This window comes from Blennius ocellaris (genome assembly GCF_963422515.1).
Source record: "Blennius ocellaris genome assembly, chromosome: 21".
In the NCBI taxonomy this organism is placed as follows: domain Eukaryota; kingdom Metazoa; phylum Chordata; class Actinopteri; order Blenniiformes; family Blenniidae; genus Blennius; species Blennius ocellaris.
The window spans coordinates 11,112,746-11,136,924 of record NC_137670.1 but is presented as its reverse complement, the minus strand read 5'-3'; the positions used below and the strand labels follow the sequence as shown (position 1 = coordinate 11,136,924).

General features: G+C 42.9%; 1 protein-coding gene across 5 annotated transcripts; it reads left to right on the top strand.

Moving 5' to 3' along the window:
- Positions 1–23,567, top strand: rnf157 (ring finger protein 157). 5 transcript variants are annotated; one of them, XM_080517457.1, is made up of 20 exons: positions 1–516; positions 3,735–3,853; positions 7,021–7,109; positions 7,396–7,545; positions 8,073–8,190; positions 8,275–8,341; positions 8,442–8,485; positions 9,403–9,450; positions 9,606–9,677; positions 9,787–9,946; positions 10,711–10,823; positions 11,025–11,257; positions 12,094–12,196; positions 12,294–12,402; positions 14,879–15,093; positions 15,199–15,261; positions 15,371–15,419; positions 18,621–18,731; positions 20,096–20,130; positions 21,488–21,622. In XM_080517457.1, exons 1-19 carry the CDS (start codon positions 429–431, stop codon positions 20,128–20,130), a joined length of 1,986 nt encoding a protein of 661 aa, XP_080373583.1. In that variant the 5' UTR covers positions 1–428; the 3' UTR covers positions 21,488–21,622. The 5 variants fall into 5 exon arrangements, with proteins under 5 accessions (XP_080373583.1, XP_080373581.1, XP_080373580.1 ...); XM_080517455.1 differs by lacking the exon at positions 20,096–20,130 and having other exon boundaries at positions 14,978–15,093; positions 21,488–23,567; XM_080517454.1 differs by lacking the exon at positions 20,096–20,130 and having other exon boundaries at positions 21,488–23,567.
- The last annotated feature ends 612 nt before the right edge of the window (positions 23,568–24,179 follow it).

Here is a 24,179-nt window from a genome sequence, read left to right as displayed (position 1 = left end):
GCACCGTGAGGGAGGGGGGACACACACACACACACACCCACATAGGGCCGACCATCCAGCCTTCCACCACCCAGCCATCCAGAGGGGAGCGGGACGAACCGCCGCCGCTTTGTGCCTCACACTCTCCCGCAAACTCGGACATTTCTCCTCCGTCGACTCCCCCCCCACCCCCCCTCCCCCTCCCCCAGCCGTTAAAGCGACCACCGCGGCCGCTTTCCGCCTCGGATCGACCCCGCTCTCTGTGGACCGGCGAGAGGGATAAGCAGCCAGGGAACAGCCGCTAATCCCCGGGACGGTCACACTCACGGCCGGGGCCGTTATGGCAGCGGGGAGCGGAGTGGACGATCGGGAATAAAGCGACGCAGCGCAACAAAGCCAGTCCAAAGTGTTATGCCCGTTCACCCGAGGGGGTCTTCATCCGCCTGGAAATGGGGGCTTTGACGAGCAGACAGAACATAGGCGTGGAAGAGGTGGACATTCCGTCCAATTCGGTGTATCGTTACCCACCGAAATCTGGTGAGTGTCCACGAATAGCAGGTTGCCGGCTGCAGAGGGACCGTCACCATCTGACAGGCCTGCGGGGCATTTCAGCCTTGAACCCGGAGTGACTACCTGTGGAGAGAGACATATCCACCTACTCTGCGTCACTGTCTTATAATGCTTGTACATCGACAGTATATTCTCATCCATTTGTTGGGAAGCAGACAGATTGTTGTTGCCCTGGGACGCTGGAAGTCTTTGTGGATTAAAAAAAAAAAGAAAAAAAAGATCAAGCTTACAGCTATAAATCCATGAAATACTATTACATTTCTTTCGTAATCAAAATAGATGCTATTTTCAATATTTATTTATTTATTTCAGAATAGAATAAAGAAGATAATCTGGCCATATCCCCAGTAAAACCAATAAAAAACACTATTTTCAACCCAGCAGCCCTTGATCTTACAGTATTTTAAACATATGTATTATATAGTTTAACATGAATACGTTTTTTGTGACTATACCAATACTAACATTTCAATTTATGCTTATGATTCAACCTACTATTATATAACTACGTATATAACCTACATATATATATATACACATATAGTAGGTTATATATATATATAACCTACTATTTGTATCATTTATTTCTTTTTGTATTCTGCATATATCTATGTCTTTAGACATTTACATAATATTTTCATCTGTTTGCTGAGATTAAGACTGTTGTTCTAATGCACTGAACTGAAAGCAGAATGCATGTAGAAATAAAAAAAGGTCATATTGGATTCCTAAATAAAGTTAAAATGCCAAATCTTCATACTCTGGCAGCCTAATGCCAAGGATTGTTATATAAATAACTGTCAGTATTAAACGAGAGCTGCAGCTATTTTTCTTCTCTTAAATTTGGAAGCTTGGAAAATACAAATCTCAGAATTTATTTAATGAATTGGAAATGCATTTTCAACAATTAAACATTAATATGCACAAATATGAAAAGGTATGTGAATAAATCACATCTAATTTCCCCAACAGAGAAATGGAACTGGTAGCTTTTATTTTTCAATCAGTATTTTTTTAATAAATGATTGTTACGTTTTTGAAAAATGTTTTTTAGTCAAAAGTATTAATATTTCAGGAAATTAAAAGCAATTTTTTTGAGTATGAATAAAGTGATTATGTTAAATTATGCCTTTGGTCAATTAGATTTTTTTGTAGCAAATCCCTAGAAAAGGTATAGAAATTAATTGTTTTTATTAAACAATTGTAAAAATTATTCCTAAAACAACAATGAAACACTTTAATTTGAATACGAAAGATACTTCTCTCAGTATTTCTGCACTAGGACTTCAATCTAAAACTTCAATATTTCCATTTTAACTGGAGATGTGATGTGCATTTTTTTTTAAAGAAGATTTTAGTCCAGCTGTTTGAGATGTATTTGCATCCGAGACTGAATCCCTATATTCTTTATTGATTCGAAAAAAAACAAAACAACAACCCTTTCAATTACATCACCAGCACAGTGACAGCAGGTTCTTATATTACTTTATTGGTGGCAGAACATTTACCCAGGCTGCACTGCTCTCCACCTGACTCACAGGCTGTCCTTTGGACCCCAGGCTGACCTGTGCACTTTCCATCCATCACATCTCTGCTCCTCTATATGTGACATTTTCTGATTGCTGCACTGCCAGCGCTCAGGTCCTTTGGTAGTAATCCAATTTTACAGCTGGAACTGGCATTGTGGGAGAAGATGGGATATTTCTCTTGATCAAATCTGAGGTGCAGCAACATCAGGCACTGGGAAATGGTTAAATTGTTGATTTGTGTTTCACCATCCTCACCAAACGTGTCGCGAAATTTGTCATGGGCTGCGAGCGAATTGGAGATCTATTAAAGTGCGGGTTGCCGGCTGAACTGGAAGCGCTGGCGATTGCGGTGAAACTGATCTGTCAGTCCCAGTTCCTGCCTGTGGGATCTGGTGACTAAAGGCCCGAGCCCGAGTCGTCTCACCCGCCTGCTGTAAATAACGTGATTAAGACAACAACAGCCACTCTTGCCGTTTTCACCTCCAGTTTTAATATCTTCATACCTTCATCCTGTCGCCTGGTTTCTGACCGGAGATGCCAGACGACACGTCCTCCCGGCAGAAACGCGACCTGACCGCCCAAGCATGTATTTAAAGAGCGTCAACCGCCATTACAGACTTATGACGTTAGCCCACCCTGTGATTAAACGTCTGTTCGGTGTTGTTGACACTGACCTGAAGTTGTGGTAAACACTTGAACTCGTTGCAGGCTGGTAACCGTCACTTTGAAACAAGAATGTGTTTCAGTTTAAAGATCTAGTTTCCCCCGCCAGTTGGAGGATAAACGTTGGCAGGATGTGTGTCGCTTTTGGTGTTGGATATCAAACACTTGGGGGATTTTATTTTTTAAATTCTCTCCGGCAGCAACTGGAGGTAGCTGCAGATGACAGCGCCAGCTCGGAGGTTCAAATATTTAAAGGGAATGTTAATGTTTTATGCCAGTGAAGTGCCAGAAGGGGAGGTTTGGCAACTGGCATAGAGATCATGCACTTCAGCCTCAGTTTGTTTTTTTGGTTTGTTTTTTTTAATCTTCATTGCAGGAAAAAAAATACTTCAAAAAGTGAGACTGAACATTTTAACTTGCTAATAATATCAAAAGCAAGACGTGAGTTTAGACTACACAGTTTGGACTATATTAAGTATTTTCTTTTGCAGCCTGATGTCTAAACACACCCAGACCTTATATTTTCTAAGGTTGTGTGCTCACATGCTCCAATAATGTTCTCCTCTTTTCTTTTTTTTTAATGTCATGTGACAGTCATTGACCTTGATGGTTGTTTAATGATTACGACTCCCAACTCGCACGACGTCCAGACTTTGCTCTTTTCCCTTGTAACTGCAGGTCTTACACACTGTGGAATTGAAGAACAACAATAAAAGCTGATTGATTTGAGTTTCTAATGTTGGCTCCAATTCAGCGTTTTTTAATCCATTTTAAAAACAAACATGAAAAAGTAAAGATGTTCCTGAGAATTGGTTTAAATACATACAATTAAGCTTCTTCTGTCTTTTTTTTGAATCTGAGATTCTTTGATTAATTGCTTCTTTCTTTGTGGTGTGTGTGTGTGTGTGTGTGTGTGTGTGTGTGTGTGTGTGTGTGTGTGTGTGTGTGTGTGTGTGTGTGTGTGTGTGTGTGTGTGTGTGTGTGTGTGTGCAGGGAGTTACTTCGCCAGCCATTTCATCATGGGGGGAGAGAAGTTTGACTCCACCCATCCGGAGGGTTACCTGTTTGGGGAAAACACAGACCTTAACTTCCTAGGGACCAGACCAGTAGCAGTAAGTACTCTCTCTCTCTCTCTCTCTCTCTCTCGCTCTCTCGCTCTCTCTCTCTCTCTCTCTCTCGCTCTCTCACATGACGGTTTCATAAAGACTGACGTGGTACTTGGTAATAGAAAACCTTTATGTCTCCATGTTTCCTCTTCCCACAGTCGTTAAGCTCGGATGACGATATTAAGAATCACTTCACTATAAACTCAAAGTGATAAACATGGACGATTAAGCAACAAGATCTCCGTTTTGGGAAATGATCTGCCAGTTTTGAACACATTGTCATAGTCGAGCGTTTTGTTTTCCCACCTTTTTTTCTGTTTTCCCACCTTACTCCTTCTTGTTAGTGTTACCATGGAAACATGTCTGATGTTACGTCCATTCATGCTATAAATGGGATTGTTCCCACTATTCTAATACTTCTAATATGGACACATTTTAAAGCTCTCTGGGCGAATATAATACCATTTGTGCCGCATTTCTTCCTATTTATGTTTATTATTATTATTATTATTATTATTATGAACACAGAGCAAGTAAGATTTCATCGGCCTTGTCATCTTTTTAAAGCTCTGTGCAAGTGATCTTAAGTGCTTGATGGAAAAAAAATTATTAAGTGTATGTTATTGTCATTTGCAGTGTCTGAGGATGAAATGGTGAAATTCTCAAATATTCTTTCCCAGATGGAGCATATCACAGACTCACTTTCACTCCTGCGGGCAATTTAGACTCACCGATTCACCCCAATGCCTGCTGTTGTGGGAGAACAGCCACTAATGCTCAGGAAGAACATGCACACGAAGGCTCTCAATCTAGATTCTGACTGTCGATCAGCTTTAATCGATGACATCCCAAAGTCTCCGTGACCAAATTCCAGAATAAAGGAACTTCTTTTACGTGGCCTAACTAATTGATTAGTGGCGCTCCAGAAGGCGCCGCATTCGTCTTGTTATTAAACAGAGCGGGTGCATTTCGGCAGCTGAGGCTCCTGCAGTGGCAATTAGCGGCCTTTCAGACGGTCCCTGATTGAAATGACTCCCAACGTCTCGTCCTGTCAAACTAATTAGAAGCGAAATGACTCCCCGGCACTGACGGTTCCTCCGGAGGGTTCGTTCAAACCTCATCATGAACCTGAAGGTCAGACTAATGGGAGCTGCAGATCACAGTCGAGTCGGTGGGGGGGAAAAACCCCCCCCCAAATAAACAAAACGTGAATCTTGGCGCAGACCGAAAAGCTTGAAGGGGAGTCAAAGTGTTTGACCAAGTGAAGCTGATATGAAGAAACTCCACTTCATCTCTATGCGTACTAATCTCAGTCGCGCTGCTCTTTCTGTCTAGACAAGGGCTAAAATTAGGAGTGCACTTTTTTTTTTTTCTCCTCCCGATTATGTGGGTGTTGATAATCCTCCTGTGGGCTCAGAATCCAGCTGGTGATGATGTGGTGTTTTTGTTTTTTTTGATTCTCGTATGTGAAGCTTTACCAGCGTTATATAATGTTTAGTGGTTTCTGAGCAGATGGGGAGGTGGAATCATAAACCAAACCACAGTTGTTGTGTTCCCTTTCTTTGGCAATGCCTGACAAATATGATAATGGATGGGGCTATATTTAAGTTTTGTTTTTTTTTGTTTTTTGAGAAAGTCCAACTTGGATTTCAAATTATTCAGTTAGTTCAGGGGGGGGGAAACTAATTTTCACAAACGGCCACATGAAGAATTGTTAGCACTACTATTAAGGGCCTATGACTCAATAAAAATGATCTCTTGATAAAAAACGTTTTTTTATGAGCTACTGTTGCTCCTCTGCATCTGAGTTAATCCCTCTGGGATCTCACAGCCTTTCTCATCAATGGAACCTGAATCCCTGACTCACTGTTTTTGGATGTCTGATCTCATAAGGAGGAGTTTTCCTCCGACAGTCCAAATAAACTGTATTTGACACTAAACGGCGACTGAAAGTGAGAAAGTGAATCTGTGTGTTCAAAGTTGGATAACGTGTTATACATCATCTTAGTTGTTGCTTTTGAGGCGAGGATTGGAATAACCGCTGGCAGTGTTTCACTCCACATGAACCCAGATGTAGCCTGAGGTCTTCTGGCATTAAACCTTTACTTTACCAACCTGGATTACAAATCACAAGGATCTTTTCTGCAATAACTTGCCAGAGGATATCAAGTCAGCCTGATCTTTGTCCTTTTCTCTTGAAAACCCATTTTTAAATGCATGTTTTTAATTGGATAGTTTTTTACTTGGATTGTCTGTTTTGATGACACTGTCGTCTTTATTATGAGTAATCATTATATGGATTTTGTGGCTATTAAGGAGAATAGTTTTTGCCTTTTGCTCGATTAACATGCACTCCACAGCAGAGCTTTAGGTTGATCGTTGTTCACCAGTCTTACACACGACGGGTCGCTGATCTTCCGTACGTTACAGGGCCTGCAGTGTCTTCTGGGAGTTTGGAGTGAATGGCTCTTTTCAGCATCTGTTACTCCGTGTGTTTGTTTGTGTGGTTTACAGGCGGGACTCCTGCTGAGCCCAGATGTGTAATAGTGCTGAATACGGTGCCATTCACGGCCACACGAACACTCCCCGACACATACAGACACACAGATGAAGGGTTGTAGCGTGGAGGGATACGACCACATCCTGCATGTTTCTGCCCCGGTTCTCCTCTTACGTTCACTCAGCAAACCCGGGACTTCAAGCTTCAAACAAAGGAGTGTAGAGAAGAAGCCAAGCACATATTGGGGCAAGTTTAATGGTTATGAGTCTCGTGTTTTATTGAGAACGGCAGAGAAAACAGAAGGTATTTTATATTCTTATCAAACTGACTGCGTTTGACCCCGGGCTAGTTTACACTCCCGAGGCCCCCACAAAGTGCAGAGTTTTGCCCAGCGCTGTCTGAAGTGTTGTCCCTGGAAAAGACACAATCTGGGCAGATTTTTTTATTTTTGCTTGGCCTCAGCAGTTGTCAGCACCAACAAGATCTGTGCTGACACGCAGAAACCCGCTCTGTGTTGAGGTTAAACCGGGAGCAGCCACGGTCATCGTGCAACCCTGGATTTCACTGTGGCGAAGAGAGGAATGTCGGGCGGCCGACGCAAAATGAACACGACCACACTTCAGGATCTTATCGTGTGTTTTACACCCAGAATTTGCTTTCGCTTCCTCCACAGTTCCCGTACGCGGCCCCTCCACCTCAGGAACCAGTGAAGACTCTCCGAAGCCTTATAAACATTCGAAAGGACACGCTGCGGCTCGTACGGTAAGCACGTCTGCCCAGCAAACATAAAGCAAACCGCTCATTACACCGCTGATTTCTAATTTTATCCCCCGGGCTATTTTTAGGGACTAAACCACAACAGCTCAGATTAGGAATAGTGTTGAATCATTCATGTTTATTTTGCTGTTACGCATACCATCCAGTTACAAAACCAAAACACTCATAAGTGAACAAGGGGAACAAGGAAAGAACCTTGAAGCAAGAATCACACTTTACTACTTCCACCCGATTCAGATGTTTCCGTTTCTTCTCTCGAACCTCAATCCAGGTGTAGTGAAGACCTGAAACTTCCAGGTGAAGACGAAGCAGGTAAAAACCGGGCCTGCTACAACGTGGAGTTCACCTTCGACGCCGACACACAGGTGGCCATCACCATCTACTACCAGGCCATCGAGGAGTTTCACAACGGCGTGCCAGTGTAAGTGAAAGTCTGATGAACAAATCACTGTTTATGCACCGCTCACTGGTCACTTCACGGAAATATCACAGGTATAATTTGCTGTTTGTATTTTGTCTGTCATGACTATGCTGAGTGTAAAGTGGCATAAAAAAAAAAAAAAGAGCAGTAGTTCATTATTCAAACCTAAAATTTGCGAGGAAGAGCACATAAATCTTAGATCTGAGATCCGTAAATTTAAGTTTTCAGGAACAACAAATAAGAAGATTCATCCACACATACCTATGTATTTACTCCAAAGTTACACCAGCAATAATTCCCTGGAACATGCATACCTTGCACAGATAGGGTAGATATTCCCATATTAGCACATTCTTAATCTGGGAGAAAAATCTGCATTTAAAAGGCCTTTTAAGCAATGTCTCAGTGATGTCTTATTTCCAGTCATTTCTGGTAAAATACTTCACAGTGTAATGGGAGTTTTTCACATCTGAATTACCTTTTTGGATGGTCTTAGTGTTGTGATTGACCCTGCGTGCTCCCCACAGTTACCTCCCCCAGGACAGCTCGCTGCAGTCTGAGACGGTCCACTTCAAGAGGGGAGTCTGCCAGCAGTTCTGCTTGCCCTCGCACACCGTCAACCTCAGCGAGTGGGCCGACGAAGAGGTAGGCGGCTGGCGTCTCGACCACTGAGGGGAGCGCGTCCTGCAGTTTGCACAGATTCCTCATCTGCCATGTTTCTCTCCTCAGCTGCTGTTTGATATGGACAAGGAGATCTTCCCCATGGTCGTTCAGGCGGTTGTAGACGAGGGAGAAGGTGAGCCGCTGTGTTTTTATCACACTCTGATGTGGAAGTACGCCAGCAGAATTTTAACCACCTACTTGTTTATGTGTTGTTGTTTTTTTAATCTTTGCAGAGCACTTGGGCCACTCTCACATACTGCTCGCTACATTTGAAAAGGTAAGAAGAAATCACTCTTTATCAGCCCCCCCCCCCCCCCCCGAGATAAACACCCAATGTGTTTTTCATTCTGCATGAATATCAAACAAGAAAGATAAACATTTGCTTGAAGCAGTTTGTGAAATGTGCAATTTGTCAGCTCTTCTCTCTCTTATATTTTGGTTTGAAGGATTGAAGTCTCGTTCTGTTAGATTTACCTTCGATTGCTGTTTATTTTACGTCACAGCTGTGCCGTATTGTTTGAATAATTTAAACCGGCAGTGACAACTGCTGTAGCTTGTGTTTCTAGCTTGCTGAATCAGTGTGATGAAGCCAAAAACAAGGTCTTTTCTAATTGAAAAGACTCATTTTAGTCCAGAGACCACACAAAATTCTTGACAAGTTTAATTTATCTTGCACAAGATGCTTTTTTTTAACATTATTATGTTAAAAACATTAGGAAGAGCAGAATTAAATAAAAACCATGACTTGGGGAATACTCATCCTTAAATATTCCTGTTTTGAAGCTAAACTTCCGCATTGTAGTTTACTGGAAAGAGCTTTTAATCTTCAGAGGAGCAAAGAGAGCGAGTTTCATACTGACAAAAGTTGTTTTGTCTACAGAAACTAAGAGTGCTGCAGCCTCGTTTCACTTCCAGTTGTCTTAGTAGTCTTAGTCTGTTTTGTCTTTCAATACTTATTCTCAAATGGCAGGCATTTCTTTCATCACTAAAGAACACTATTTTCAGTTTGTGAAAAGAAAAAAAACCCCCAACATTGTGATGTTTACCCTTTGCGCTAAATCCTTAAACCAATGTCATATCAAAATGTTACATAATACCGTCCCAAACATTTCTACTGCCAGGTTATTTTCTAGGTTAACCTGCCATTACAGATGGGGCATTAATAATAAAACGGTTGTTTTTTTTTTTTTGCAGCACATGGACGGCAGCTACTGCGTGAAGCCTCTGAAGCAGAAACAAGTGGTGAATACATCAGTTTTCTTATCTTCTCTAATGTTTCTTCACCTCTGTCTAACATGATCTAATACTTTTTGACAAACAAAGCTTTATTTGATCATTTACGGCGAGCCCATCAGATCAGTCCTTTTTTATCTTCATCACTGCGTTTCTTTTCCCAGGTGGATGGAGTGAGCTACCTGCTGCAGGAGATCTATGGAATCGAGAACAAGTACAACAGTCAGGAATCAAAGGTAAATATCAGAAAACACAAGGAGTGTTTTGTGTCAGAAAGCCGGTGCCAGTAGCCCCGCTTGATGAAACATCTCTTTCTCTCTTTGTTTCACTGGTCTGTGTGTGCAGGTTGCAGACGACGAGATCAGTGACAATAGTGCCGAGTGTGTCGTGTGTTTGTCTGATGTGCGAGACACACTCATTCTGCCATGCAGACATTTGTGCCTGTGCAACGCCTGCGCAGACACGCTGCGCTACCAGGCCAACTGCTGCCCCATCTGCAGACTGCGTGAGTCAGGATCTTTGTGAAATAGTCTTTTACGTTAGCGTCTAATGGGGCATTTATGTGGTAGAAAAATAAGTGAGTTTTTACCAGTTAGTGTGTGAGCACAAGAATGAAAACCTTTACATTACACATGCTTGAATATCAAAAGTCTGCTGAGAGGTATGAAAATCGCCACAGATAAAAGTTACAGGTTTGGTTTCAGGAATTTAGGAGGAGCTTCAGCGACATGAGAGTTTGGACTTTGCTCCGGATTAAACTGTGTTTGAAAATGAACAGCTGAGGACACACTGGTGTAAAGTCTGTGAGATTGCTTTATTGGGCACACAGAAACAATTGTAGCGTAGAGGATCGGCAAGAGTTATTCACATGAAAAGGTTCCTTCTTTTTCCCCCCGTTGAGCAGCACTGGATAAACTGTTGTTTGACAAAAAGAAGAAAAAAAGATCAAAATCAGTTTAAAAGAAAAAAAAATTCTGAAAAACCTTAAAACATCTGAAAATCACCTCATTTGGTTAAGAATCTCATGAAGAAGGCTCCCAAAGGAGCTCAAAGTCCAGAGAGCTGTGTGAAAGGAGACGAAGACTCCAACAGGAAGCCCCCTCCTCTCCCCATAGTCCAAACAGACGTCATCTTTTGGGAGTTTCCCCAAGATAACTTTCAAAAAGTAACATTGCAGCCTTGGAAATGATTGAAATTCTACTAAAATTAATACGCCTATCATTCAGTTGCTTCGACATTCATCTATATTTTGTCTTTTACGTCTTCCAGCATTCAGAGCTCTGCTGCAGATCCGAGCTATGAGGAAGAAACTCAGCCCTCTGTCGCCCACCAACTTCAACCCTGTTATCACTTCCCAGACGTCCGACTCAGAGGAACACTCGGTGAGGCACAATTTATTAAAATATAAAGAAAAGAAAAAAAAAAGCAACATAAGCACACAGCGGTGGAGTGGTTAGCACTCTCGCCTCACTGCAGCATGATCCCAGATCCGACATTGGGCAAACCAGCTTGGCTCCAGTGCCTCTGGACCCTTAATGCATTGATAAAGTGACCTCCTCCCTGACATCCTCTTTTCACCGCAGGCGTCGGAGCACATCCCTCCGGGATACGAGGTGGTGTCTCTCCTCGAGGCCTTGAACGGGCCCCTCAACACCTCCTCAGTGGCCCCTCCTCCTCTCCACTCCGGGCCCAGCAACGTCTCGGGAGCGCTGCCCCCGTACAGCAACGAGCCCCACCCGGCCCCCGCCCGCTCCCTCTCCCCTCTAGACCACTCCAACTCCAGTCAGGGACTCAAACTCAAGAAGAGTGGATCAAAGTGAGTCCGCCTCGACCACCGGAGGCAACACAAGCCACTGTTTATGTTTATTCCCCCCCAAAAAATAATCCTTGAACTGAAATGAAACATGTATGTCTCGTCTAATCAAAACCCTAAGCAACAACTCGAGATGAACTCTTTGCTGGGAAAGTTGCCATATTTCTTAACTCCTTACTTCTCATGGTTCTGTGTTCATGAAAATCCTATAATACATTGTTGAAGTCATGCTACACGCTGTGATACGTGCTGATCTTTTCCTTCCAGTCGAGGCATCACACACTTAAAGCCGTTCACAAGTGCCTTTAGTAAGTCATATTTAGGATACTTTTTTTGTAAATATTGCATTATATAGCCACCTTTTCAGAAAAATCCAGTGACATTTTACCTTTTAAGTTAGAGAAGTTGTAATTATCATGCTTTTGAAAATGCTTTGGGGGAAAAAAAAGAGTTTTATTATGTGTAAATTCATAACAAACATAAGGTTTTTATTTAACGGTGGCTTAAGTGATCGCACATGTGCACGTACAAGCACTAAAAAGTGCGATGCAAACGGTATCTGTGGACAGATTCTAATTGAGATGCCGTTTAGCCATCACAGGGTTAACACCACCTTGACGCCCTGTTTTTCCTCTGGAGTGGCACTCATTGATTTTAGTGCAAAATAAAAAAAACAAAAAAATCTTCCCAGAACAAAAACAACATGAACATCTGATAAAAAATAAATCTGTGTTTTTACCCCCCTGTTTATTATTCCAGCGACAGCCGTAAACCGGTGGATTGAACCCACTCGTGTAATTTTTTTGGATGACTCATGTTCATTATCTTGCTTATTTTAGGTCGCTTTCCCAGAATTCCTCTGTGCTTCCCGAGGAGGAGGATGAGAAGTCTTGCAGTGAGTCCGAGGCCTGTCGCCACAAACTGGTGGCGGATCAGCAGGAGGTCTGTGTGTCTGTGTGTGCGCGCCAGTGCGCATGTGTGTGTGTGTGCTTGAGATCGTGTAGCGTTGTGAGCTCTTCCCCCTCTTGTTGTTTTACAGTGCGGTGTGACTCCAGACAGCGAGAACCTGACTCTCTCCTCGTCTGGAGCCATCGACCAGTCATCATGCACCGGCACCCCGCTCTCCTCCACCATCACTTCCCCTGAAGGTACACACACACACACACACACACACACACACACACACACACACACACACACACACACACACACACACACACACACACACACACACACACACACACACACACACACACACACACTATCCATGCTTTCATTATACCCAACATACATAATTAAGTTACTGTAATTAAGTAAAGTCACACTCACAAACCTCAAATGATTTGATTTCTCAGTCAACATTCGTTTTTATACAGCTGAGTTTGAATGCTTTGTTTCACGGTGAATCTTCTGCCAGCAATATAAAAGAAACTTGATAATGCTTCATGCTTAATGCCGGGGTGTCGAATTCCAGCTGAGTTTGATATCGATTGGACTCATACCAGTAAAATGAGATTCAGATCTGAACCACCCGAAATTTTATTCTAAACAGGAGTGTACTGTTGCCGAAAAAAAAATGTGCTTGGCCGCACTATTCCTGCAACCTTAAGCGTGCTTATTTCACGGTCAGGCTTTGACGCTATTTGACCCACAGCAGTCGCTGCAGTATTACTGCGGGCATTATTGCCCTCTGCTGCTCGATTCTGGATGTCAGTGATGTGTTACACTTTAAAGGTGGGCAGACCTTTCTGCAGGGTTGGACCCTGTTTTGGGCCGGATTTGCCCCACGTGCCTTATGTGTTAACACCGCCGGTCTCAAGTCAGTTTAACAGGCTGATCGCTTCAGTGCCTTCATGCTAAACTTGTACTTTATATATTTATTTCTTGCATGATTGCACTCTGTAGCTTTAGTCAGTGTTATTGCTGCTTTTTAAGAAAATCTCTTTCTGATACAAATCTTAATGTCATATTGTTATAATGCACATTGAAATAAACCAAAACATTTCTCCTTAATCATGTTTGATTCATGTCGACTGCAATTTTCACTTCACACATGGCTCAGTTTTAACTGGAGTGTCGCTTAACGTCCCGTCGCCTAGTGCTTGTTTGCTGTCACGCGTCATAAACCCTCCACTTAATGGGAGAATTATTTGAGGAGAAGAGACTGTCGCTCTCGCTCACTGTGTTCATTAATTAGGACGTCGGCTGTAAAATAAGTTGTAAAATCTCCTGCAGGAGCGGGCTGTGTTTAACTCCTCGTGTCCCCGCTGTATCAACACATCTGGAAAGTCTGTCTCTGGCTGATAAAAGCTGCCTGCAGCAAATGTAATGCATTCAGCATCTAAAATGAGCTTTTATGTTCTTGTTTATTCTGTCTGTGTGTTGCACCCTGCATGAGTTTATCTTATAAATGATGCTTCAAGTTGCTTTGTCAGGTCTAGAAAACCCATTTCCTTCAAAATGGCGTCACTAAATTCTGCCAGATAGCGAACTGCAACGGGCTCAAGAAGCCTTTTAACATGAATAAAAGACAAGCCTGCACCACCTCGGTGTTTTATGTGAGTGCCACTGCAATCAGTTTATATGTGAAATCTGTTGGAGAACAAAACAGGGTGAAAAGATTGTTTATTCAACTGGAATGAAACACCTCCAAAAAATGAATCACTTTGAACCCAAAAAAGCAAAGTGGACTCTTCTGTGTTGCTGGCTGAAGTTTGGATTCAATTTACTGAATAAAAGAAATATTGAGGGATATTTTTTCACATTTCTTTATTAAACCTATCGGGAAGGACTTGCTTAGAATATTTAATTAAATACCACTTCTATAATTTATTAATTACCTATAATTGGATTTTATTCGCAAAACAGTATTTAAAGAGGTAATTATTTTCACTTTTAACTGATTTTGGTATATGGCTGGAGAAGTAAATTGACTTTTTTTTTAAACTTCTAACTATTATGTGTGGCTAATATCTGCATGTGGCTAATATCTGTATGTTTGCATTGATGCGATGCTGAAGACTTGAAATAACCTACCACACGTTCTGTGAAGCTTTATATTGCTTCCAGACCTCAGCAGCTCTTAACAAGTTAGCGTTCTGCTGGGTTACGTTCCTCAATAAGTCCAGTGGTGATGCTGGAGTTAATAGTTTTAATAATAGTATTTTAAAATCAGCGAGTGATCAGTGGCAGCTCCAGTGATGGAAATAACACCAGATCTCCTCCTCTAGTCAGCTGATATGGAAGATGAGAAAACTGGTGTCTTCAATCTGATTCAGAATGTTGCTATTGCTTCACAAAAGCCGAATCACAAGCATTGCGTTAAAGTAAGCCTGTTTTAGGCTAATTTCACAAGTCTGTTTGAAAAAAGGTGCAGAATCATTATGTTCCTCCTGAGGGACTCATTCCTGCTGAAATCCACCTCAAATATGTTTTTATATCAAAGTGTTATTATGACAAAAGAATTACTGTCCTATTACAGGTAAGCAGTCAGTTCAGGTTTTTGTCAATTTGCAGAGGATTTAAAAAAAAGAAAGATGCATTTTTCCCTCTGAGGATCAAAGCAGGAAAATGGCTCAAGCAGTGTGTGTCGGACCGTGATGTGTGTCTTCGTCTGTCTGCCAGACCCAGTGAGCAGCAGCCTGGCCCAGTCAGTGATGTCCATGGCCTCGTCCCACTCGCAGCACTCCCACATCAGCACTGACACCATGTCCTCCATGTCAGGGTCCTACCTGGCCGGGGCTGAAGGCGAGCCGGGGGGGGACGGGGGGGAAGGTGTGGAGGGCGGGGAGAACCGGCAAGCCCCCGTGGAGAGCCGAGGACCGTCGCAGCAGGACGGGGTGAGGATGGAGTCGGGAGGAGGGGGAGGACTGGCTCCAGGGGCCAGTTCTTTAAAGCTTTTGTCTCGTCTTTCTCTCATCTCTCTCTCTCTCTTCCATTCCCAGGAGTTTCCCAAGGAGCCAAAAGAACAAAACTTCTCAGTGGCTGTGGACGAGCAGGACTCGGAGGTGACTGCAACGCGCTCACACAGACTCGGAAGGACGCAGTCGATGCTCATTCACGGTATTTATCTCCTCCCGTGACGCTTCAGTCATCAATTCTTTCTCTTTTCTTCAGGGAAACGATGTCACTGAAGAGGACTGCTCCTCCCCGTCTAATGGGAAAGGTACATATCATGATCACTCTTCACCTTTTACCCTCAACCCAACCTCTCAACCCCCTTTGCTTGAGTTTTATTTTATAGACTGATTGCTGGTAAACCTTTTTTTTTTTTTTTTTTTTTTTTAATGAGCAATCACAATCCTTTCTGGACCTAGATGAGGGCAGTCCCTTTCAAAATGCATGTAACCTTGGCTGTAACCATGACAACATGCAGCATCAAAGTGGAGCGAATGGATTCTTATTGGTGCACCGGAAACCTGGTCTACTGAGCTGATGACACTGAAATGACATCAATAAGTCACTGGCAACCTTTTGTTCACAGAGAATGTTCTGATCAGGAGTTGGATCCGGTTGCAGCCGTCAATGTGCTGCTGCAGCTAAACGTTCGGTTTGATGCTAACAATGTGGACTTGTTTTAATGACAACGCAACTCAACCTCGCGTCTGATAGACTCGGTCACACATTCGTTTGTCCCATTGTCCATTCTGGTTGTGGATGGTGCACTGGGATGAATTTATCCAATCGATCAACTCTATTAGTGTTGTAGATGAGGTTTCCGTGCACACCAGCCTACTTAACGTAATTGGCATGTTTGCACTTCTATGAAAATGTGCTTTTATTTATGAGTCATTCACCTATTTTGGCTCCCAGACCGTTTCACCCTGCGGTCTGCTTCTGCTGTTTTCAGCTGCTGCATCATGACGCTTCTTACACGCTCATCTGCCCGGCTCCTGAATGGTTTATTTGTGTGCGACTGTGTGTGTATATATACGTGTGTGTGTGTGTGTGTGTGTGTGTGTGTGTGTGTGTGTGTGTGTGTGTGTGTGTGTGTGTGTGTGTGTGTGTGAGAGACGGGATGCTGACCTAATTGTCATGGTGCGCACGGAGTGTGAGTCATTGACCAGTAGAGCTTGAAGCAAACACAACAAGGTCACCTTTTGTCCGGCAATAGTTCGAAACTTTTATATGTAAATGAGCTTCTCTGTGGACTGTGTGTGTTTGTGTGTGTGTACATGCGTGCGTGTGTGTGTGTGAAGGGGTATGTATTGCTGTTGTGGGGACTTACATGTGCTTATACATTATCTGGGCTTGTCGCTCTTGTATGTCGGTTACAATTAGTCTGCAGGAAATATAAGTATAATTAAATAGAAGTCAATGAAAAGTCCCTGGAAGGTAATAAATGCACAAAGTGAGTGTGTGGTTGTGTTTGTATTTGCAGCCTTGTTTTATTCTTTTTTTTTTTTTTTTGTGGGGGGCGGGGGAAGGATCCTAAGGGATCACTGCACTGGTGGAGTCTGAATCACACTGTGAGGACCATCCATCCATCCATCCATCCACATTTCTTCTGAATCTTCTTCATCTAGAAAGAGAAACAGAGACCTGGAGCCTGTGTCAGGAAGAACGTGCAAATCGCCTTGTTGACCATTATGTTCGAACCATGAACAGTGTTGATGTGAGCCAACAGTGCTAACCACTGCACTGCCCCAGACCCTTCATTGACTTGCATATTTCTAGGATTCAGGGGACAATCTGTGTTTGTGAGACACTTAGCGTTGATAGTTTGGTTCTGCTCGGACTCCCTGAACCTTTTGAACATAATCTCTGAGCAGCTTTGAGTGACAGCGTTGCTTTTAGGCTTTTGAGGAATTGACTGGACCTGTGCTGCCTGGCAGCAAATTGATGAACACACACACGCACACACACACACACACACATACACACTCGACATGCTTGCACACACTGGGGTGTGCGTCTTTGCTGCAAGATGGCTTCTGAATGTGCTCTGTCTGTGTCTCTGTGCTGAGCTGCCAATCATCCGGTCATCTCTGTCTTGTTTTCCTTATCAGCACACACGCACGCACACATACACACACACACACACACACCACACACGCATACCACACACGCACACACACTGCACATACGCGGGCTTGCTGCAAGCATGAAGTACTTGCTCATATTCAGCATGTCAATAAAAGTGGCCATGCTTGACAGTTCAGTAATTTTGTAATTAAATGGTTTATACTTGTTGCATGTAGACTTTTCATAGCCATAACTCAAACATAATCTCTCAGATCTAGAGAGAAAACACACATTTGTAGAAAACACATATTTTTAAAATGGCAGTACTGGCAGAAACACAGTAATATTGAATAAACATGAGCATTGATGTTAAAGCTGCAGAAACACAAACTTTTTAAATAATTATTGACCCTTCTCAATCCATAAAATCTAAATATATCCTGTCAATTTAGTCATAAATGTAGTCATAAATTGACACTAATAGATTTCCTCCTTCTATAATATAGGTGAATTCTCAGTAAATCCGCAAAGATGAAAATCATTCAGTCCAATAAGCTTCTAAAGAAAATGGCATTCAGTTTGTGTGAATGACTTTTAATCACGGAAATACTATTAATTGTTTTAATCTTAACAGCTACTTATAAAGACCTGTTCTGATATTTCGACATGTCTTTGATTTTTCCACTGTGTGCTTCACTATTTGAATTGAATTATGTAGATATTTTACATATACTTGTATATTGTCCCACAGTATGAAATATATTTTCCTCGTGGCTAAATCTATATGATAGTGAAGTGAAGCAAGTTTATTCTTCAGGACCCATTATATATTGTATAATAGAATTGTGTTGATTAAACCAATGAAAACATTAAGAATCATTTAAAATACATTTGAAGACTATTAAATTTAAAGTTTTTATATTAGCTACATTTTCGCAGTTGCAATTCTGAGCAAATCCTTTTCATATAATAGACAAAGTCACAAGAGTGGCGTTGTGTTTAGAACTCAAACGCCTCCGGTTCAAGTTGATCCAGCTGAAGATGAAAACATGGCCGTTAACCACTAGCAAACCTCAGTCACTTGTTTTTGGACTGTCGGATTAAAAACATCTGGAGAACGTGCAAACAGGAAGCCCCCTGAAGCCGGGACTCGAAAAGCTGTGAGGCGCGAGCGCCAACCACTGCGCCTCATTGTGGCTCTGCAGCTTTAAACTCCATCTATGGGAACACTTATTATTTTATTACTGCTGTTCTGGCATGGCCAAGCTCACCCTCCACCTCTGACAGCCCCCACCCCACTCCCCCCTACCCACCCTCCCACCCCCACCCCGTCCTCCCCCCACTCCTCCCCCCCCCCCGCTATGCCTGGCCGCTCTTGTTTGACCTTTGCCCTCGCTTGCAGGTGGGCGGAGCAGGTGTCCAGAGTTGGCCAATAACAATCAGGGCGTCGCCCTCTGTGACACGCCCTCTTTGGGGTTGGATAATGAGCAGGCTCCCGACAGCCGATTCGCCGGTGAGTGGCAACCTCTCGAACATGGACCAGTGCGAGCTGAGGACAGGGTTGTGAAGGGGGGTGGGGTGGGGGTGGGGGTGTGTGTGGAGGGGGTGGGGTGGGGGGGTGCATGGGTCATCTGTCAGAGCAGTAAAGGCTTTCTGTTCGAACACGCGAGCGTCAAAATTCAACAAGTAAGAGATGAGATTTCTGTGAATCCCAGCGTACGTAGTTGCAGCTGAGAGGATTTCCTTTCTGGCGTCTCTGCTCGGCATGAAGATCCGGAACTTTCCTTCTTCTTCTCATCACCACCCTTTGGTGTCTTGGTGCTTCATTGCTTCCCCAGTATCGATTAACTGTGTACTCCCCCCTCCTCTCCCTCCCTGTTGGCCGAAGACCTGGTGTGTTTGTGTGCGTGTGTAGTGTGTGTGTGTGTGTGTGTGTGTGTGTGTGTGTGTGTGTGTATAGTGTGAGTGTGTCTTTTCTCGTTTGTCCAATGAGTGATTTCCGCATGTTGTATCTTCTGCTCTGTGTGGGAATACAAGAGAGGAACAATCTGGTCTTTCCCAAAAGTTGAAGTTCATGTTCGGTGTCTGCCAACGCCGAGCCGCTTTGCCAAACATCTGCAACTCATTTTCACCCCCCCCTCACCTCCCCCCTCGTCACCCCTCCCTCTTCGCTACGACACACTGTGGAGGGTTAAAGGCTAGCTTTCCATTTAACTCAGATTCAGCTGTTTTAATTCCCTGGATAATTTTTTCTTAGCACCCTTAATGTGATCTTTCCCGCCATTGTATTGTTTCCTCATGGTCCGTGAATTTGATCAGATTAAAATTCTGACAGGGAAACATAGCACACAGCCCTTAACAAGCTACATGTAAAAAGAAAAACGAAAAGAATAAGCTATTAATGGTTTTTAAGGTTCATATTTGAGCTGACAAATCTAGAATTTGAAGGTTGTAAGAAGTTAACCTCCAGTATTTGAGCTTCTCCCCCCCTCAAATTGCATAAAGTATAAAGCTTGATAGTAGATAAAGTTCAGACTGTAGTGTTATAACGTATAAACGACAATGTCCATGAACTTTCATTTGAATCCCCGGCAGCCTTTAGCTCTGCATCACCCCCCCTTGACCCCCCCCCCCCCCCCTCCCCTGTTCATTCCCTTGAACCCACTCGACCCCCCCGTTGGTGTTTTGCAGTGGATGTTGTGACATGTTTTCTATTCGTGTGTCGTAAAAGTGTTCTGTTATCTCTCTGTTTCTCTCCCTTATTCCCCCCTCCCATCATTCTCGGCATCCTCGACTTTTTCCTCTCTTCTTGCTCTCTCTCTCTCTCTCTCTCTCTCTCTCTCTCTCTCTCTCTCTGGCTTTCTTTCGGATGGACAGATGAGGAGTCGTGCCCAGTGCACATTGAGGACTAGGTATGGAGATCAGACAGTAGATCGGACACCAGGGTTACAATTTATAGTTCCCTTTGTTCTTTTTAGATCCAATTTCTTTTTTTAGTGCTGATTTAGCAGCTGATAGTGACGTCGGAATCAGTATTGATCTCGTCTATTGTTCAGTTTAATGTCCATAAAGATAGAATTTCTCTACAGTTCACCATTTCGTTCCAGTTTTACTAAAAATTTAAGAAAGTGTGACGAAGGATCCAGACGTAACTCTCTTTTTATGTTTGAGAAAAGTAAAGTAAAGTTACTTGTGTGGCATAAAAGTAATGATTTGGCTTATTTCATTATTGATTATCTCATGTATAAAAGTGAAAATGAGTTTTATTGATAAAATGAACCATCATAAAGGGATTTTGAACCTTTTTTGTGGTGGTGGGGTCACGCATGTACGCATACTTTATAACTTTTCATCACATCAGCTTCATCAGGATTACATTTTTTTAATCATATTTCTAAGAGGCTTTTTATATAAAACTCAATGAATTCAATTCAAAACTTGAACTGTGAAGTTTTGACATTCAACCATTGCTGACACAACTTAATTGCTCTTAAATGTTTCACTTTTGAGTCTTTAACTCGAAATACTTGTCATAAAACAAGAACCAAGTCAATTTGAAGAATGTGAGGAGAAAGTACAGATATTTGAGTTAAAATTTAGGGAGTGAAACGTTTTGGTTAAAAAAAATAAAGAAGAAATCTCTTAATCTATATTTGTCAACTCAGCTTATTATAGTAAGATAAATAAAGTACAGGATCTGGAATAAACTGAAAGTATCAGATTCCAATATTTCTCTGGAGTTCAATCTTAAATGACTGACATCATCTGCTCTGTGTCTGTCCTGATGTTTCCTTATGTCTGTGTTGTGTATTTGTGTAGTTTTCCATCTTTTTGCATTAGAAAAGTTTCAAAGGAATAAACGTTTTTTGCTCAAATCTGCAAGGGAAAGCATACCTGACTGCACACTTGATTCGGATTTAAGACTAATAATAATTTAATAAGAAAATTTAGAGCAGTAAATGGTAAGAATTGTATTGGTAGTAACAGTACAAATCGGGGTGAAGTATTCATTTGTTAAAGTAAGAATACTCAGTAGGTTCACAAATTCCTCAAAAAAAAAAATGTTTATAATAGTCTCATTGTCTAAAAAGTCAAATTAAAATGAGCTTTTTTTAAAACTAAATTTGGGTCAAAGCAGAATAATCTTTGATTACCTTAATTAATAATTTCTGCTCTAAATTTAATTTTAAAGTTGTGCATGCATTAGAGATTAAATGTTCAATGTGTCGTGAGGAGTTTCCTGATCCAGTCTCTTCTTCTCTCGTTCAGATCTGCTGTACCTCGGGGGCTACAGGCCTGTTTTGGAGCCCCTCCCCCACCACACCTCCACCAGCAATATCAACCTGGAGGAGCAGGGGGCCGAGAACAGGGACGGCCAGAGTCCCAAACATCCCCGCCGCGGACCGCTCATTGTGTAACACTCGCACAGACACACGCCAACGCCGCCGTCCAGAACGAGCTCTTCTTACCAGGGAAACCCCCCCACCCCACCCTCTCCACCCTCCCACCCTCTCCACCCTCTCCACAACCGCCCTCCCAGTCTCCTGGACTCAAAAAGAGGGAGTCTCCTCCCCGTCGTCTTCTGCGCTCTTTCATCTCACGGGAGTTTCCTTGTTTTCTCGTCTGTGATCCAACTAGTTGTGGGAATAATTAACCTTCTGCTACCTTATTTATTATTTGTAGGCTAAACGAGAGCTGTGTATTGTGATACTATCTTTAGAAACAGAAAAAACACACACATGCTGCTCCTCTCTCTCTCTCTCTCTCTCTCTCTCTCTCTCTCTCTCTCTCTCTTTCTTTTCTCGTTAACTTTTCTCTTCGTATTACCAGCCAAACAGTCAGGGGCTACTGTGATCAGCAATCGCATTTATTACTACAAGCTTCTCCTTCTCGGCTATAAACTGTGTGGAGCGAGGGGCTGGACACAGGATGCCAGCTGGCACCGGACTAACTTACCACACACGCACACACACGCACACACACACACACACACACACACACACACACACACACACACACACACACACACACACACACACACACACACACACACACACACACACACACACACACACACACACACTGACACACACACACACACTGACTCCCGTCTTCGCATGCAGCTTCCAGGTTCATCCTGCCATTGTTCCCACCACACTTTTGGAAAACATAATGTCCGCTGAATGTGAATCCAGACTTGTGCAGCGGTGACACCCCCAACCCCCCCCCCCCCCCCCACACACCCCCCCGACCCCCCAACCCCCAAATGGCGGCCAAACTGAACTGAAACGGACTGAAAACAAAAGGACGCCGCAAAGAATGTAGGACGTGGATCTTGTAGGAGGAGAATGTATGTGATATCTAAATCATTGCTTAAAACTGAAACTAAACCCAAACTTTTAACACTCACACACACACACACACACACACACACACACACACGCCGCAGCTCCATCTCGGCATGTCAGTATTATCGGAGTGCTCCTGGAAATCATCAAGTACCACCGAGCAATAAAAGAAAAATGGTTCCCCTGCACTTGGGCGCTCGCGTGCATTTCAGACTCTTGGCACCGTGGCCCCAATATCTTTCAAATTCAGACATTTCAATGTGTTCGATTGTCATTTTCATGTTTTTGTTGCCATTGTAAAGGAATTTGTTGCGAGAAAAGCGTCACGCCGTCACTCGTCGAACACTCATCCGTCATTTGGCTCAGGCTTCCTCCCCTTTGCGTCCCCGGTTCTCTTCCCGTCCGCGAAGCTCCTTCAGATGCTTTTTTGGGGGGTTTTGTACTTTAATGTATATCCCACCCTTGTTGTCCATTATTATTTTCTTGTCTGTGTTTTTAATTTGTTGCAGAACACTGTGTTGTTTATTCGAATGTGGATGGAAATATGTGAAACATTTGTAAATGGTTTACACACTTGTCGCCAATGGGCGTGCTCACCCATAACAAAGGACTGATAAAGGGACAATATCAACATTTACTGCACTATTAGCTGACTCCTAGACGACACACTTTGCGGTGCATGAGGCGATAGTAGAGTAAGCATGTTAGTCTAGGTCAGCCCGCACCCTCCTGTAGACTTGATGGTGGATAGCTGCACACACACTAAGCAGTACCGGACCCCTCTCTAGTGTTATATATCGTTCAATTGGCCAAACTGTCAAGGCCAAGAACACTGCACTACTGTATCCAAGCTGCAAACAGTCACGTGTTCACAGTCCGAATGTGTAGATGGAGCGTTTCTCTGGCACCAGTCGCAGTATGATATCAAAGGAAAGGGTCCCGAACCCACTTTTCTAGAATGAAAATGTCAAAGAGGACTTCAAAACAGACAATAAAGTTTTTGCAACTAAAGCAGCAGCTGAGTGATTCGCTCGGTTTCGGGGGAAGAAAAAGCCATCCGTCTGGTTGAGTTTGTATATTTTGTTTCGTCTGCGAGCATGGGACGCTTCCCCGAGAGGAGTCCTAACATGGTCAACATCACAAGAAACACTTCTGTCATTTGTCTTATTTTGGTACCCTTCATTTTCCCAGCAGAGACTTCAAATTCAGTGAAGATGAGGACTTCTCAGGGATTCAAACCAACGTTCCCACAAAACAAGGAGGTCTGGTAATGATGATATACATAGTGAGAGTGACCCCTCGTCATCATCATATCCCAGGGTTATTTTCTGCTCTGGAATGAGACAAAAATCAAGCTGCATGTTTTCCAAACTCGTCTCGATGTCTTTAAAGTTATTTGTTATTTACGTGCTTCAATTTGTCAGACTGAATCAGCTTTTATCAGGTTTTGGATGCACCATCAGCAGTAGACAAACAGATATCTAACCCACCAATGGAATTGCAGATCCAAAACAGAAGAACTGCTCATAACAACAAAGATGGTTAGAATAGTGAGCCATCGAAAACCCAACTGAACATTAGAAAAAAAAAAAAACACAACCAAATGTTATTTA

Coding starts and splice junctions, on each gene's coding strand:
- rnf157 (XM_080517454.1), top strand. CDS start 429: ATGGGGGCTTTGACGAGCAGACAGAACATAGGCGTGGAAGAGGTGGAC. Junction 9,451..9,605: donor CTCTGAAGCAGAAACAAGTG/GTGAATACATCA, acceptor TTCTTTTCCCAG/GTGGATGGAGTGAGCTACCT. Junction 11,258..12,093: donor CTCAAGAAGAGTGGATCAAA/GTGAGTCCGCCT, acceptor TGCTTATTTTAG/GTCGCTTTCCCAGAATTCCT.